This window comes from Pogona vitticeps, chromosome 5, assembly GCF_051106095.1.
Source record: "Pogona vitticeps strain Pit_001003342236 chromosome 5, PviZW2.1, whole genome shotgun sequence".
Taxonomy (NCBI): domain Eukaryota; kingdom Metazoa; phylum Chordata; class Lepidosauria; order Squamata; family Agamidae; genus Pogona; species Pogona vitticeps.
Genome location: NC_135787.1, coordinates 184,965,028 through 184,982,994, shown reverse-complemented (window position 1 = coordinate 184,982,994; position 17,967 = coordinate 184,965,028). Strand labels below are relative to the sequence as shown.

At 40.3% G+C, this 17,967-nt stretch overlaps 1 protein-coding gene across 2 annotated transcripts; it reads right to left on the bottom strand.

Moving 5' to 3' along the window:
* Window positions 1-421: 421 nt before the first annotated feature.
* On the bottom strand, window positions 422-17,873 carry GOLT1B (golgi transport 1B). Of its 2 annotated transcripts, XM_072999732.2 has the most exons (6): window positions 17,521-17,873; window positions 8,088-8,179; window positions 6,285-6,463; window positions 3,493-3,574; window positions 1,726-1,758; window positions 422-1,321 (listed from the first exon to the last, which is right to left on the bottom strand). In XM_072999732.2, the coding sequence occupies exons 1-5, from the start codon at window positions 17,774-17,776 to the stop codon at window positions 1,750-1,752; spliced, it is 618 nt and encodes a 205-aa protein (XP_072855833.2). In that variant the 5' UTR covers window positions 17,777-17,873; the 3' UTR covers window positions 422-1,321; window positions 1,726-1,749. The 2 variants fall into 2 exon arrangements, with proteins under 2 accessions (XP_072855833.2, XP_020669435.2); XM_020813776.3 differs by lacking the exon at window positions 1,726-1,758 and having other exon boundaries at window positions 17,521-17,864.
* Window positions 17,874-17,967: the final 94 nt, after the last annotated feature.

Here is a 17,967-nt window from a genome sequence, read left to right as displayed (position 1 = left end):
AAACTGACCTACATGAATATATGTGTCTTTAGATGTAACACTTGATCAAGGATACTTAAATACCGTCTCCCAAGATTTTCCACTACACAAATTTCATATCTTTTCATCTCATTGTTAGAAAAAATGTTATTTACACAATAGGTTAGCTCTGTATCATGCTGTCTGCAAACCAGAACTGGATGGTTAAATTTAATGCCCAAATCCTAATGTCTATATGGTATACTGGGTGTACTGTCTGTACAGAAAACATGGTGTTACATGCTGCAGGGACATAACGTCAGCTGCAGACGATGGAAGCAGCAAATAATATTCAGGATGGGCATGTTTTTCTCTCTCCAAAAGGTTGGCTAGCTGGGCAAGTCATATTTTATAAACTGTGTAATCAACGTGGATCACAGCAAATCATTTCAGGAGCTACACATGACGTATACAAAGTTTATTCAATGGAAAAAGCTACATCCCCTTTGCAAATGCATGTAACATGGATCTGGCCAGATAGCCAAGGAGTGTAAAAGTTGTTCGCCATAACCCCTGACAAACAAACTGATATCAAAACCAGGAGTGGTTTAAGACTGAAGTTTTTTTTTTAAAAAAAGTCTTTTTGCATATTCCAAGGGTAAACACATACCTAATTAGAATTTACATCTGGCTTTAAATAATTTCCTACTAAGTTTTATTTCAGCCATATATTTACAAAGAGTTGAATACAGCAGAACTTTGTAGTGAAATCCTCTGCTAATGAGTACAGTTGAAGATGAAAATCCATCTTAAACACCATGCACCTCACCTTTATGGGAACTTCTTGCTTTCAATGGAAGAAAAGATGGGGAGATTTCTTCCATGACAGGAGAGGAAATAGGAGGTTTGGCAGGGTAGGCAGGGTCTTGTCTTAAAAACAGACCGTTGTTTGCTCTGTTATACCTTCAGAAGGAGGAGGTAAAAGTTACAGGCACTGTTAGTTCCACGGGTGTGGCTGCTCCATTTAGCTCAAACTCCGAAAGTATTCAGCAGTCTTGAACAGTTTAATACCAAAGTTTTCCGCTTCAGTTTTTCTTCAGTTTAGTTGACAGAATTCCTGAAGCTGCAAGTCTTGGTGCACAGTGGTTCCATTTTTCTTTGCTAAAGATTTTTTTTTTGGTAGACTATGGTGTAAATTAAAAACTTACATCAAGACCATTACAAACTTTGCCTTTGTATACAACATAATCTTTGTGCTGATCTTTTCTTCAAGGAGAGCTTATAAATAATGTGAGTTTAGAACCAGTCTTCAGCACTCTTGTCATTATACCATGTTGTTGCTTTCTCCAGCTTTATCTACAAGCTGCCAGGGGGGGGGGGGGGGAAAGAGAGAGGAAAAGTGGGAGACAAAGGAAATTGCAATTTTAAGATTCAAGCATACTAGCATGCAGCTTAAGAATACATATACACTGCTGATCTTTTAAGTAGGCATTTGAGCTGTTACTATATTCCAGTAGTATTCACTAAGGTTTATGTGGTTTATACAAGACAATGCAATTGGCATGGCAATTGTGTTTAGGCACAGCATGTTTCTATGTTGACACAGAGCAACGAGAAGATGCAACACAATGGAGAAAAGAAAAGAACCAGAGAAATGGAAGTATAAATATTGTTAGCTTCAAAAAAAAAGCCCAAAAGAAAAAGGATATTGGGGAAAAAATTAGCTATTCATGCATTAATAGACTGAAGATGATATTTTCAACTAACCATTACTGGGACTGTCTCCTGAGCCTACGCAGGCTTTGAAGAAAACATCAACAATTACTTTTCAGGTAGGACCTAACTTCAAAAAGACCAAATTATAAATGATGTGGGTACAGATCAGGGCTTAGAAAGATGCCCAGCCAGATACCCAAGTACTTCAGTAACAACGTTAACATAGATTTAACATGAGAAGAAAAATCTGCCTATGTATCTATCTTAACTAGGCCTTTGGAAAAATCTCACAATTTGCTGTATTTACTACATTTCGGGGGGGGGGGGGAGGTAGCAATCACTGGACCAGCGTAGCTAGATGTACAAAGGTGCGGTCTAGCATACGATTAAGCAGACAAAGAGCATCATGTGGCTAGAACAGAACTGGCCAGCCCCTGTCCTAAGGGCATTGTGGCCAAAGCAGTCCATTATCACAGTGCAATCCTGTATAGGTAATGTTTAATGTTAATAATTATATTGCAGCTCAGCTGCCCATGACCTAGCTCCAGCTGTTTATGACAACATGTGTTCAAGCATGCATGATGCAAAAAATTAGCCATCACAGGCACAAACAAATAAGACAGCACCCACAAGGAGGACACCATGTTTGTTTACATGCAAAGGCTATTTTCAAAAAAAGTGTATGCTTTAAAATGACATGGGCAACCTGTGATCCTTGGTGCAGCCCATGGATTTTCAAACATCCTGTCACTCACTACAGAACTATTTATTCACTCCTCTTTCAAAAGAACATCTATATGCTTATCATAGCACTCATGGCCATTATAAAAATGAAAATTTACTACAGAGTGCATCTTCTCCATCGTTCTGTGTGCATGGTTGCCCCTAAACATAACCCAAACTCCTCCAGGGAAGCAGGCGTCCAGGGAAGGTGAGCAGAAGTGGCAACTGTCTTATACAATCAGCCCCACTTTGGAGATATTGCAACTAGCAAAGCTTTTGAATGGAAAGATGTGATCTGGATTAATGCCAGATGGATCTTTTACATGTTACATGATAACGGATAATTAAAATTTGCATGTTAGAAACATAGAATTACTATTATTGAACCTGATACAAGCTTGACGCTCCAGCTTCTGAAGCAGCTGCAAGGTAATCAAAACACACTTGCACAACTTCACAAAGACTATCAAATGTGAAGTCTGAATAAATGTATTTGTTTGTTTTAATTATAGGCCACTGTTCTCTCCTTGAGGATTCTCAAAAAGTAATGATGCTGGTAGAATATGCAGAAGAGAAAGGAAATCTATGCCGTGATCCAACTGACAAAACTGTATTAGTATGCTGTTCTCTCAGAATTTTTATGCCACATACAGGCACAGCTATGCGTCTTTCTGTTTCTCTCAGCACAATTTAGAATCGCAATTTTATTTTTACCTACCTAGCAATGTAGACTAGAGCAAGGAACTATAGGCATACTGTATTTTGAATACATCTGTACTGTATACAATTTGACAAAACACACCATCCATTAGCCCAGAATCTTTAGACAGCTGTGACAGTTTTGAGCTCTGACAAAATCATTTTTCAGGGCAGTAGTTAGAATATTTGACTGTAGACTCAAAAAATTAAGATTCCTCTCCCAACTGTTTGTGCCACCTGTGTTTCATTTGTCTTCCTAAAGTTCATAGATGCAGTATGACTGCAAAAAGGACTAAAAATGCCAGAACTTAAAGGCAACTGTCCCCAGGCCTTGGAATTAAGGAAACAGAAGTAAAACAATATTTTAGAGCTTGAAGGGAACAGTTTAGTACTTACTGAGCTTATGCCCGGTAAATTCAAGAGATATCCAAGAACAGGCACTCTTCTGATAAAACCGATCACCACAGGGAAAAAGCCCCTTGAAAGAAAGAAAATGGCGCAGGTTAGGAAGAATTTGTTACCTTGGCTACCTGGTTATGACTAAGTCAGAATTATCACCAAAATTGCTATATTTTCTACCAACAATATCTCATAAAGCATATGCCTTCTCCTAGTTTCAGAAGGAGAGCAATAAGCTCGTCTAAATTGTTACATACCTCAGGCCAATTAAAATGTTATCATTTCCTTTGCAGAACTAGACACTGTTTTAAAGGAAAAAGCCACAAGTATGAAAGCTAAGAGTAGGCAGCAGGCTTTTAATTCTTCAGCAGCTGCTCCTCTGAAGAAGCCACGACTGGCTGTGGTTCCCGAGATGACATGCACGAAATACAGCGATGTAAACAACAGTCATGTAGAAGGCTCTAAAGATGAGAGTAGGCAACTTGGTGCCCTCCAGTCCCCCCCCCCTTTTTTTGGCTACTACTTCCATAAGCCGCAAGCCTGCTCAGTCAACAGGTGGAGATCGTGGGAACTGTACTCCAAAGGATCAAGAGGGCATCCTATTGCACACTTCCATTCCACAGGCATCCTTCAGTCTCGAGAGACTATTGTAACATGCTCTGAATCGAGGAGTGTCCTCTCCAGAGCATGAAGCCTTGGTAAAGTAATACGGAGGATAGGCTGCTACCCAAGAACCAGATTCCCCCTCCCCACATTGCTGAAATGCTCCAATGGAAAGGAAAGGGCCAATACAACTGGTTCTGGCAACATCGCAGGAGTTGGCAGAACGACACAAACTGCCTTTGGGACTCCAGCTCTGGATTTTGCCTCTAGGTTAACTCCTGAAGCCTTTTCCATCAGTGGATAATAAGTAAATAAAGTACTCACTTATTTGACACATGGTCAGTACTAATAAAATAAGGCAATATTACACTTCCTGTCCTGCAATTTATACGGAAACAAACACTGCACAGAAGTATACTACTGTGTTACAGAATAGAAACCACACCACAAGATAATCCAGTTTTTTATTTTCTGATGAATGTTTTAAGTGGTTGCACAGAATACTGATACTGATTTTTAAAACAAGCACTTGTAGAAAACATCGTGCATTGACATAGCATTTGTATAATCAGGAGGAGAACTAAACAGACTGCAGAAAGCTTCCAATATACTTACGCACAGACTACGCTTTTTAGAATTTGGACCTGGCTTTAATTTAAACATATACACATATGTACAATCGCCAGCCCTCATACTATAGGAGAGAAGCCTGAAATGTACATGCATACTAAGTTTAAAAGTCTCAAAAATAGGACATATAACTTCAGAGTTTGAAGATATCTCACTAACATGAGAAATGGGTACTAGCCGTAATATTCTGTTGCTAAAACAATTCTAATTTAATTAATTATGCATTATTAGGAAAATGTTGATGACCTAAATTATGAATTGTTGTCCACTTCTAAAAATAGGTCCTGCTATCTAAACATGCTAGAGGGAATATGTAAGATGACAAATTAAGACTGAAATTCCTCTTTTACTTTAAGATAAATTCACTGTTTCATATTTGAAGACATCACATCAACAAAAGGAAGAAGAGATGAAAGGGCCATAGTATAAATAGATGGGAAGAGCTGGCTCAAGTTATTTCATCCTCTGAAGCAGAAAATCTAAATGACACATCCGTCAGCCTAATCCCTGCGCAGGGATTGTTCAAGCAGGGCAGTTAACACAATCACGGCCTCCTATTTGGCCTCCTCTTCTCCCCATATAACAATTCTTGGTGCTTTTTTTAAAGCACATGTTGAGAACACATCTCTGTTTGCAATTTTTATCAGTCTGATTCAACGTACCATGGAAAGGTCACTTAGTGCATGCTGTTAGTGCATAACATTTGTTACGTACGTTATGATTTATTGTATGCCTTTTATCACTGTTGTATCCTACTTTGAAATATTTATGTGTATTTCTTTCTTTCTACTCCTCATAAGTATGTATATGCTTGCAATTTTGGTGTGAAAATAAATACATTCTGGGTCCAAGCTGACTTTTGCTCAAGGCGTAGAGCAAGGTATCCTTTCTCTGTGGAGAGCTGCATCCCCTTGAGAGTTAGCTGTTCAGCATACTATACTGGCAGTGCCCAGGGCCTCATTCTGCCACATCATTATCTATCTCATACTGTTGCCTTGCAGGAGAGCCTGAGCACAGTTTTTGGGAGTTTGAACTGCTAGCTTGAACTGCTAGCTGCGCCTCCCTCAATTCCCACTTGGTTCTCTGTTTTGGCTCTCTCTCCCCTTTCTCTTGATTCTTCCTCTCTGTCTACTCTCTCTCAAACTCTGGGCTCTTCCCACCTGCATGAGTTTAGACTTAAGGATGTGTGATACTTTACCATTGTAATAATCTTCTCCACTTTCTACATATATTTATTATTTGCACATTTATATTGGCCAAAATCCTATTTTTTATGCCATTGGTACAATGCAGTTGACTTAAATATCAGCAGTGACCTGCTAAAAGAAGTGTACATAGCTACTTGCTGTTACACACCGAGTTATGCAACCATGAGTGACACCAGTGTAAATACGTATTCACATCATGGTCTCCCCCCCATGGAGTTTTAAATGCCAACCACAACGTAATGGGAGAAATGTCTAGGCTATGCTTACAAAACCTTTCTGCATTAAACTGTAATTTTTTTATTGGCTGCCAATTGAAAAGATTATTGCTCAAAGCAAAAGCAGTCTTACCTGAATAAAAGGAAGAAGCCATAAATTTCAAGGACCATTCCTATCAAGGGCCAACCAATAAGAACTATAAGTACACCACCCAGAAAGAAGCCAGTTGCTTTCATTTTATGTTTCTGAAAGAAGAATCTGAATGTTCTTTCCAAACCAATCACAAATGCCAGACCAGCCACAAATAAAACCTAGAAGAAACAAGAATAAAACGATGCAATCAGAGAAATGAAATCTGAGTACAAGCCCAGAAAGATTTAAAAATTGCAGAATAAATGCAAGGCATTACACAAAATCAAAGTCTGTTCCTTGAAGCTTCTGTGACATTATGATGCTACAGAAAGAAACATGGATGTGTTAAAAGATTGTTTCCCTGGTGTTGGTACAATACAAAACCAGACTTTGCTAGGGCAAATTAACAAGTTTCTAAGCACTTAGAATAAATGGGATTGACATCAGCACTATTTGTCATGAATAGTGTATGCTTGGTTTACTGAAGAAGTTTTTAATAGGCCAGAGAAGAAAACTGATCTATCCGGACATTATGAAGCCTTTCCAGCTTAGTCTAATATGACATCACTGCAAACTTGCAAGAATGAGGCTGAAATGTGTTAACACGAATAAAAAACAAAGTATTATGTGTCTGGAAAGAGGATTCATTGGTCTTATATATGGCCATGGCTAATTTCATTTTGATGAAATCAAAATTATTGCCATATCACTTCCGGAACTGACTCACAAATATGACCCTCCTCATCCTATGAGCAACAAAAAAAGCTGTTTAAGTTATTTTATTTTTTTACATAAAGAAGGCATAGCTAAACTACAGTTAAACACTTTAAAATCTCACGGATCTCTGTAAGACACTTAGGCTACAGATTTGTATTTCTTCTAATGAAATCTAATGGGATGCAAGAGTGCTTACTGCTAATGGGTTACAACTTAGTTTCCAGACAATCAAAGCTGAAATTTAGTATTAAGAGTTAAAAAAAAAGGGTCACAAAAGTGTACAAGTAGCTTTAATAAATGTATCTGCAAAATTTGTACTAGTCTACTACCTGTGTTTTCTATTATCCATTGCCCTGCATCAATAGATTAACCACCCTTTATGGGATTTCTTCACATCTGATCTTAAATGTTGATCTCTTGTGCCTAAGTGGAATTATTAATTTCCCTCATTTATTTATTTATTTATTTATTTATTTATTGATTGATTGATTGATACATACACACACACCGCCTAACTGGTCAATATGACCACTCCTGCCAAGCACCATATCAGTTAGAAGCCCTCATTCTCAACCACTATATTACTTTCTATCAATATGAGACAGGAAGGCAGGCTGTGTGTATGTGTGTAATGCAACTAAGATGTATTGTTGGAACATCTTAGTTACATTAGGCAAGCTGAAAGAGCTAGGAAGGAGACTGGACAAATACCACATTGAGCAGATCTTATTGGTGCTTAAAGACCTTTGTCCAGACAGTAGTTACTAGAGATGAGATATTCATATTTGTCTCCTAGGGGAGACGAATATGAATATTGCCACCGCAGGTGGCTGGGGCCTTTGGACCCACCCCTCAGAACTGGCCAGCTCACTTAGTGCTTGCGGCGCAGCGTGTACATGGCTGTTGTTCGCACCATGCCAATTGTGGAAGTAGCCCAGCTGGTGCTTCCCTGCCTCCCTGCGCTGCTAACCACTCAGCAGCTGAGCAGGCAGACTCGTTCATCCTGCCTCCTAATGGCGGAATATTTAGAGGGAAGCATGTTCAGATGATACTCTATGCAAATGCTACTTGCACAAAATCACTTACATTTCCAATAGCCAAAAGTGCTTTGTCGAAAAATAGGATCATTCCAAAGAAGAGGAAAAACACTCCAAAACCTGTAAGCCCCATTCCAATTTCTGCAACAAAAGAACGAGAGTGTTAGTAACAATGAAGCTTGAATACAATATGCAAAACTTTAGTTTTTGGGTTTTTTTTTTTTAACTTGCAGCCATAACATTCCTGGATTATTGGCTCTTTTTACAGCCACACAAGACACCTGTCCAATCTGGTGCAGGATGCGTATTCTGACAGCAACCGTTACAGCATCATTAAAGAATTTCCTTACTGGACCTAGTCTATCTAGTCCAGCACTCTTATCTCTAGGAATAGGGAGACCTGAAACAAACACGATTAGATTAATCCTACAGTTCATCAACTATGTTTGCAGCTTTAGTTGTTTCCCCACTTTTGCTTTTTACTTTAGTTTTCCACAAGTCAATTGTAAGTCAAGTCGAAAAGTGCTGGTTTAAAATATTTGCTAATTATATTCAGAATGTTTCAAAAAGTCAATAAATCTGCCAACTTAACTGCTGTTGCTTCGCACAGTAAGTTGCACTAGAGCAAACCCATTAAATCAGTGGGGATCTGGTGAGGCAACTCCTCCATATGTTCCATTGATTCCATTCTGGTTACAACTTACTATGCTATAGTTGGCACATTTAATTTGGCCCATTTAAATCAATAAGACATATGGAGGAGTTGACTCACCAAATCCCTACTGATTCAGTGGGCTCACTCTAGTGCCACTTAATGTGCTAAGCAATGACATTTCAGCCATTGTACGGTTCAGAGAAAGATATAGTGTGCCAAATTTCCCCTTCAAAATGGAATTTGTAAACTATTCAGTTCAATAGGTGAAACCTCTTTACTGCCCTTACTATAAAGTGCTGCTAAATGTTCAATACTACTAGAAAACATGAATTGAAAAATGGGTTGAACAGATGCTAACACCAGAAACATACATGTATTTATATTTTCTACTGGTTCCCCCTGCAAAGTTTAGACACAGTGGCCAGTAGCCTGTTCTGTATTATATGTGTTTGCAGAGCTACAGAAGATATTGTGGCAATCTAACAAGGTTCTGGTTGTGCATGACTAGTACTATGTGAGACTACCACAGCATCTTCCACAGTTGGGAGTTCTGTGCACATAAATACCAAACAGAACACTACCCCTCAGAAGTTATCTGAAGTTTATCTCTATGCATGCCATCTACACAGATGAGTTTAATTGAAAAACAACAATGTTGCTAAACCTAGAATATTAATTGTTCAGGCTTTCTCAAAAAACAAAAATGATGTCGCCATTTTGGATATAAGCAACAGGTAAAAAGGAATATGCTGCAGATGTTTAATATAAAATGTACTTGTCACACAAACACAAAGTTGGAAATAATTCTTACTGAATAAACTGAAGCATCACTCAACAATAAAATCATGACCAGCGCATGCATAATGAAAGTGAAATGTTTTGACCTAAAATATCAGTGATAATCACTAGGGGATTAAAAAAGTAGGTGGTTCAAATTGAATTATTACATCCCTCTTGTTATATACAGTGGTGCCTTGCTTAACGAGCACTTTGTTTAATGACGAATTCGCTTAGCGATGGCTTTTTCGGAGTGATCTTGCGCTCCGTTTAACGATGTTCTCTATGGGCGATTTCCGCATAGCAATGTTTGGGACCATGCTCGCATAGCGATGACAGTTTGGGTCCCCCTGTTTCGCTTAACGATGGTTTTGACAGCCTCATGTTGGCTGTTTTTTATACGTTTAAAAATGTTTAAAATGCTTGAAATCATGTGCACTTAATAAACCCTTTGTTAAACTAATTTGAGTTTGTTCTCTTTTTAAATTTGTTGTAATTTCCCCCCCCATTGAGGTGCACTGAATAGATTTCAATACATTTCAATTGGGGAACCACGTTTCACTTAGAGATGTTTCCTATGGCGATTTTCACTTAAGGACGGCAATCCGTTCCCATTGGAATGGATTATCCGGTTTTCAATGCATTTCTATGGGAAACTGTGTTTCGCTTAGCGATGTTTTCCCATAGCGATGAATTTTTTGGAACCGAGGCACCACTGTATCTAATAATTCATCTAATTTTAAGTAGCTAAATCTGATGTTTCACACTGAAATGTATCACTTCGGGGTTTTTAACCTATTACATTTTATGTGTATTTGCTGGTCTTAATTTTATTGAAGAGATGTGCATTGCATATATCAAATTATATGAATCATCATTTCCCTAGAATGTTTTTAAAACGAAATGAGATTTCATTTCTCCAGCCAAAGATTATTTTTGAAAGTGCTGTTCATTCAAAATATTTTACAGTGCAAATTTAAAGCCTTTGAAGCCACAATCTTATTGAAACAGTCGTACAATGAAACTGGAAGGAACAGCTAGTTCTTACTATTATTAATGAATCATTTTATGAATGGCAACAAAAATGAGAAAGCTCATGTCTTCACTCCCAAAACACTTATAAACTGTTACAAGCAGCTATGAGCAGCTCTTAACTGAACAGCTGGAGCAGTTCTATGAAAAGGATTCTTAATTTTCCAATTAAGAATCTAAAGAGGAAAAAATAATACAAAATAAAGGTAATTGCTTCTGATGCTGTATTAATCAACATTAAACAGTAGACCAGGAACCACAGGAGAACACAAATTTCCTGTATACAGGAGCAGGCTGCTATAGAGGAGGGATGGAATGATTCATCCTTGATCTGCACCAGCACAGAAACTGAACCGGTTATCAGAGGAGAAAAGTTTCCTCTTCTGTGTCCAGCATAGAAACACAGTTCTCCATCCTACTTCTGCAAACCACCAGAAGGCTAGTACATTTTTCCCAATCTAATATCCTGTGTGCACTTATACACAACTTGCATACATTATGTGGAAGTGCCAAAATTTATATTTAGATGTATATCCATGGCACTTCCAAATCATGAAACAGCCACTAATTCAGATACAATTAGTAGCAGCAGCTACACACTACTGAAAAGAAGCTGTCCCTTGATAGCCTGGCAGAAGTTTGATTTATGTGGACGATTACTCCAGGAAAATGCATTTTCCTTTCAAGGAACGAGAAGGAAGTCACAGATCATTCATGCAGAAAGAAGTACCTAACATAAAACTGGACTCAGCCTTTTTTTTCTCACAGAAGTTTTGCTTCAGGTCGCACAAAAGGTTACAGGTGTTGACACTTACCAAAATCTGTAAATTTAAGGCTACCTCAAAGCACTAAAGTTCCAGTTGTATTAGGGATAAATACAACTTTAAACAATTCTATAGACTAGTATGGCTCCTCATGTCATTATATCTGGCTGTATTTGAAGGTGCTTGTTTTTATACAGTATACAGACACGTACTTTTTTTACCATATGGACATGAAATGTATGGCCCTTAGATGTTGTGGACTGCAACCCGCATAGTCTTTTGCCACTGGCTAATCTTAATCTCTCACCATTGGCCAGTTTAACTAACAATGATTAAAGTCATGGACCAATGATGTCTGGAAGCTCACATATTCTTCATCTCAACTCTAATATACACATGCAATTGCTATGTACACATTAAAGAAAGATGGGTTCACAACTGCATTGCTATGCATTTGAAAGAAGGTTTGGTGTGTGTATCTTGTACTCCAGAATCATACAAAAGTACAAAGAGTATTGTCTGAAGAACTCCTCAATTAATACAAAGTTATTACACCCAAAGGCAGTGAAACAATTACTGTATGGGAAAAAGATATAAGCAGATCCTTGAGAAACTCTGCGAACTTCACCCAACACTGGCAATTGTTGCCAAATCAGTATTCCCCACTAGCTTTCTCAAAAACATTAGCTGAAAATGTCAATGTAAAGACCAGGAGAGCTAGGGATCTTATATTGAAAAAATACAGAACCTTTTGTTCTTGGGCTGTGGTTCCGCACCATCCTAGATACACTTTCTTCAAGAGAAAATTTAACTTGTCTAACAGTTTACTCAGTTTTATGCAGAAACATTATGACAGATTGGTCAGAATCCTATTGGGGATATATGTCAGCATAAGTGTAACTACAGAAGCCTATTACTAGGTATCCCTTCAGGGTACATGCATGGATTTTCACATGTTCAGGATACTGTAAGGGATCTTTGAACTACAGTAACAGTGCATCTTGACACAGATTGGGCTGAGTGTATCACACTCAAACAGAGCTATACATAAGGGCAATGTTATTGTACGACCAAAATTAAAGATACACAATGATTACATTTTAACAATAAAGATTAAACAATAAAGTATATTGGGAAATATAGACTTAAAAGCACACTTGCATGGCTGAGAGGGTTCTGAGATTCAGGTTGTACTGCAAAGATCTGCAGTGCCTGAAGAGACTATCTGCAGAGATGCTGTAAGAATGAAAATAAGAAAGCAAGCAAGAATCTTTCCTTAACTCACACACAGATACATATGGAAGTGTGGGTAGAATGTGGTGGGGAAATACTCCAAAAAGATAGATTAGTGGTGACAAGGATTACTTCTCCTTAGTCTCAGATTGTCTTGGAGACGGGGAGGTTCAGCCTGGCCTCCCCCAAACTCCAGCTATGGCTACCATGTGTCTATTTATTTGGTTTTGGCCAGGCTAACTAAAGTGATCTGGCCTGTTGTTAGCCATGTGTCCACTTAATCTGCTGTATCTCCTCTTCTAAAAAATGGTTTATGGAATGTTACCCATCTGGTAACCCAATCTGATGGTCCAGGGACAATGGGATACTGTGGGCCACTTCATATACAGGTAGAAGGAAATGGCCCGATTCTGCTTATAAAAATGCAGACCATTCTAGTCTATTTGTATTCACAGACCTCCAGACAATCCTGGTAGCAGAAAAGCAAAAGATTATCTGATACACATGGTCTCTCTATATGAGAGCTATCCTGTGAGATGACATTTTGGCTGGGGTATTCAAGTCTTCTAAGCAATTTTGATAAGTGTCATTTAGAGCTATATTCCTGTCATTTCCTCTTGGGGGTTTGGCTCACTTAAGACAGGAGACTATTTTGTTACAGTCACTGTTTTTAACATGTCCTTGTCCTTGGCCAGACAGATTTTTCAGTTACAACAGACTACGCTACATACATACATTTCTTAGAAAGATTGAGAACCTCTAGGAATGTTGTACAAACTTCATCAATTTGGTAACAAGCGCCAGCAGTGAACTGCTGCTAATTAACAAGTTGCCATTCACCTCCTTGGCCATGCACCAAATTGTGTGATCAACATGTCATTAAGAAAGTGAGTGGCAACTCATTAATTAGCAGCAATCTGCCACTGTAGTTTATGCAATTTACCTTTTGTTGTTTAGTTGTTTAGTCCTGTCTGACTCTTTGTGACCCCATAGACCAGAGCACGCCAGGCCCTCCTATATTCCACTGCCTCCTGGAGTTGGGTCAAATTCATGTTGGTCGCTTCGATGACACTGTTCAACCATCTCATCCTCCATCGTCCCCTTCTCCTCTTGCCTTCACACTTTCCCAACATCAGCATCTTTTCCAGGGAGCCTTCTCTTCTCATGGGATGGCCAAAGTATTGGAGCCTCAGCTTCAGGATCTGTCCTTCCAGTGAGCACTCAGGGTTGATTTTGTTTAGGATAGGTTTGTTCTCCTTGCAGTCCAGGAGAGTCTCAAGAGTCTCCTCCAGCACCACAATTCAAAAGCATAAATTCTTCAGCGGCCAGCTTTCTTTATGGTCCAGCTCTCACTTCCATACATCACTACAGGAAAAACCATAGCTTTGACTATGCAGACTTTGTCGGCAAGGTGATGTCTCTGCTTTTTAAGATGCTGTCGAGGTTTGTCATCACTTTCCTCCCAAGAAGCACACGTCTTTCAATTTCGTGGCTGCTGTCACCATCTGCAGTGATCATGGAGCCCAAGAATGTAAAATCTGTCACTGCCTCCATAGCTTCCCCTTCTATTTGCCAGGAGGTGGTGGGACCAGTGGCCATTATCTTTTTTAAATTCTTCCTCACTTTCTGCCATGAGAACGGTATCATCTGCATATCGGAGGTTGTTGATATTTCTTCTGGCAATCTTAATTCTGGCTTGGGATTCCTCCAGTCTAGCCTTTTGCACAATGTATTCTACATATAAGTTAAATAAGCCAGGGGATAATACACATTGGTGCCTCGCAAAACGAATGTAATTTGTTCTGCGAGAAGAGATGTCTTGGGAAAAAAATCATCTTGTGAAAAGCAGCTTCCCATAGGAATGCATTCCTATGGGAACCTCGTAAGACGAATGAAATTTTTTCATCTTCCGAGGCATTTGTCTCGGGAAAATCGTGTTTCGAAGCACGGCTATAGAAGAAGCTTGCAAGACACCATAGTGATCAAAAAAACTATTTTCTTGCAGTTTTTTCATCCCGCGAGGCGTTCGTCTTGCGAGGCACCACTGTACAGCTTTGTGGTACTCCTTTACCAATTCTGAACAAATCAGTTGTTCTATCTGTTGCTTCCTGTCCCATGTATAGGTTTCTCAGTAGATACGGTGGTCAGGCACTCCCATTTCTTTAAGGAGTTGCCAGTTTGCTGTGGTCCACACAGTCAAAGGCTTTTGCATAGTCAATGAAAGAAGTACATATGTTTTTCTGGACCTCTCTGGCTTTCTCCATAATCCAGCGCATGTTAGCAATTTGGTCTCTAGTTCTTCTGCCCCTTCAAAATCCAGCTTGTACTTCTGGGAGTTCTCTGTCCACATACTGCTGAAGCCTACCTTCGAGGATTTTGAGCATAATCTTGCTAGCGTGTGAAATGAGTGCAATTGTACGGTAGTTGGAGCATTCTTTGGCACTGCCCTTCTTTGGGATTGGGATGTAGACTGATCTTTTCCAGTCCTCTGGCCACTGTTGAGTTTTCCAAACTTGCTGGCATACTGAATGTAGTACCTTAACAGTGTCATCTTTTAAGATTTTAAATAGCCATCACCTCCAGTGGCTTTGTTGTTAGACATGCTTTCTAAGGCCCACTTGACTTCACTCTCCAGGATGTCTGGCTCAAGGTCAGCAACACTATCTGGGTTGTCCGGGATATCTAAATCTTTCTGGTATAATACCTCTGTGTATTCTTGCCACCTCTTCTTATCCAGCCGTAGACATAAGACCATATAAAAACATCTGAACCTTTAACTCTCACATATTCACATTGAAAGAACAAGCCAGGTGTACATCAGAGAAGCCTTAACTGGATTTATATCAAATGTTACAACTTTGCTTTAAGTAATATAACATAGGAGATGCTAGCTTGATTTTTATACTGATCAATTTGCTCTTCTAAATATATTCCAACTGCATCATTGCATCACAATTCTGACTTTCACATGAATTGTGTAAATCTCCCAAGCATCTCCTTGAACAACCTGTCTAACAATGGAATTATTTTAGAATAAAAAATTAACTGCTGAAATACTGGTCTGTTCCACTGAAAATACAAGGCCATCATAGATAGGAATGATTATGCCTATTAAACTATTTATCAAGAAACACTAATCATATGCATCCATTCCAACTAAAAATAGATATCTGACAAAATTTATACAAAACCTGGGGTTTTTTCAAAGTTTAGTGCACACTAGATTACGGCCAAATAAACCTCCTCCTTCCATACTACTAGTTGGAATACCTCTTGGATATTACAAAGTGGGATGAACAGGTGAGGATTTAGGGGTGGGGAAAGAAGTCAGTTAAGTTTTTCACCTAATGCAGAAACGGAATTACAAGTTGCCTCTGTAAACCCAGGGAGCACCAACAACATGAATATCAAGCAGAGTGACTTTTTAAAGTCACCCCAACTCAAAGCTTCAGAATCAAAAAGTTCACATAACATAAAGAAAATAATAACAACAAACCTGTACTAGCGCCATCTATTTACTCAAGATAAGCAAACTACTACTATCCTGGGTCACCAGACAGCTACCATTTCGTCATACAACAGCTGGCTCTTGGACCACATTTTTCCGGAATATGGACAACTCTCATTAAAGAGCCATATCCAATGTCATTTGTCTCCAAATCACAAACACACCCTGTAGCCACTGATATTCTTGAAATGCAAGCCTTCTTGTGCCCCCCCAGTCTCATTAATCTATTATGCTAATGCATACCCCAGATCTTCATGCATTGTCCTGAACATTTATTTATTTATTTATTTTATATCCCGCCTATCTGGTCGGGTCAGGACCACTCTAGGCGGCTAACAACCATAAAAAGTACAATAAAAATATATAAACAATTTAAATAATAAAAGCCATACACAGAGTAAGAGAAACAATAGAAGAGGAAAGAAAAGGCGTCAGGAATTGTCTAATGGGAAGGCCTGCCGAAACATCCATGTCTTTAATGGATTCTTAAAGATACCCAGCGAGGGAGCCCCGCGAATCTCAGGAGGTAGATTGTTCTAGAGGCGAGGAGTCACCGCCGAGAAGGCCCGATTTCCACTAACAAGGGGTAATCCATCTACAGCAGCACCAGGCAACTTGTGGCCCTCCAAGTGTCCTTCTCTCCTCAGTCTGGCCAGCATAAAGAATGCTGAAAGACGTTGGGATTCGGATGTCCGACAACACCGGGAGGGCTACAAGTTGCCCACTGGGGTCTAAATCAGTGGTTCTTAACCTTAGGTTACTCAGGTGTTTTTGAACTGCAACTCCCAGAAACCCCATCCAGCATAGCTGGTGGTAAAGACTTCTGGGAGTTGCAGTCCAAAAACACCTGAGTAACCCAAGGTTAAGAACCACTGGTCTAAATGAATATGCCATTTCCCCACATCCACCTCCTACCACCACCACCCCATTCTTTCTGCTCTTCCCAACCTGTCATTGTCCCTCACCCCCCACAACAACTACATTTCCCAAGGGACCTCTCACACAAAGGAAGTATGTAACTTGACCATTTCGCCCACCCACCCATCCAAGGCTTGACTTGTTTTCTTCAGTTCGAGCTAATCATAATTTTTCTCGCTAGCTAAACCTTTAGGGTTCCTTTTTTTTTAGGGTGGGGATATCATGCATGGGGCCATTCCGACAACCCTATATAGCCCCGGAATGAAGGGGGGGAAAGGGTGAAAAGTGTGCCAGGGCAACTTTCGCACCCACGCATTACTGCTACCCCCTTACTGATCTCTATATTAAACAGTTCGCCGTTGATTAGTATTCCTGCTAATCACTTTTGATTTGAGACGTGCCTGAGATGAAGGGAGCCAGACGCAAGCCCCCAGGTCACAGCGCCCAGCCTCCCCCTTTTCCCTCGCCGGGACAATCCTCCCTCTTTTCACCCGCAAATCCCCCTCAGCCCCGCGGCCCCGGCCCCTCAGAGGCCCTCCCGGCATCCCCCCCTTCTTTCTTTCCCCTCCTCCTCCTCCTCCTCCACTTCACGCACTCTGAGTATCCGTGAGGGAAATCATGGTGTCGGCGGGAGAAGGAGCCCCGGAGCTCTCTAAGGGGGAAGTCGAAAGAGGTCCAAGGAAGCCGCCGAAAGAGCGGGAGCTCCGACCGCCGCCGCCGCAGCCGCCACGTCTTCCGGAAACACGCAGCCCCCCCTTCCCCTCACGCCCGGCTTCGCCTGCCGAGGATGCTGGTCGTTCCTCCTGCCGGGGCCGCCGCCACCGCCACGGCCCGTCGGCGCGGCGTCCCATTGGCTGAGGCGCGAGGAGCCAATCAGCGCCCGCCTTGTTCCCCCTCCCTGCTTCGGAGGCGTGAATGGGGAGAAACCGTCGGCGTGCTCGCTCGGAAGGCGCCTCTCTTGAGCTGAGGTGGCCCGAAGGAAGGAGGAGGAGGAGGAGGAGGGGCAACGGCAGCGACCGCCAATCCGGGAAGAGCAAAAAAG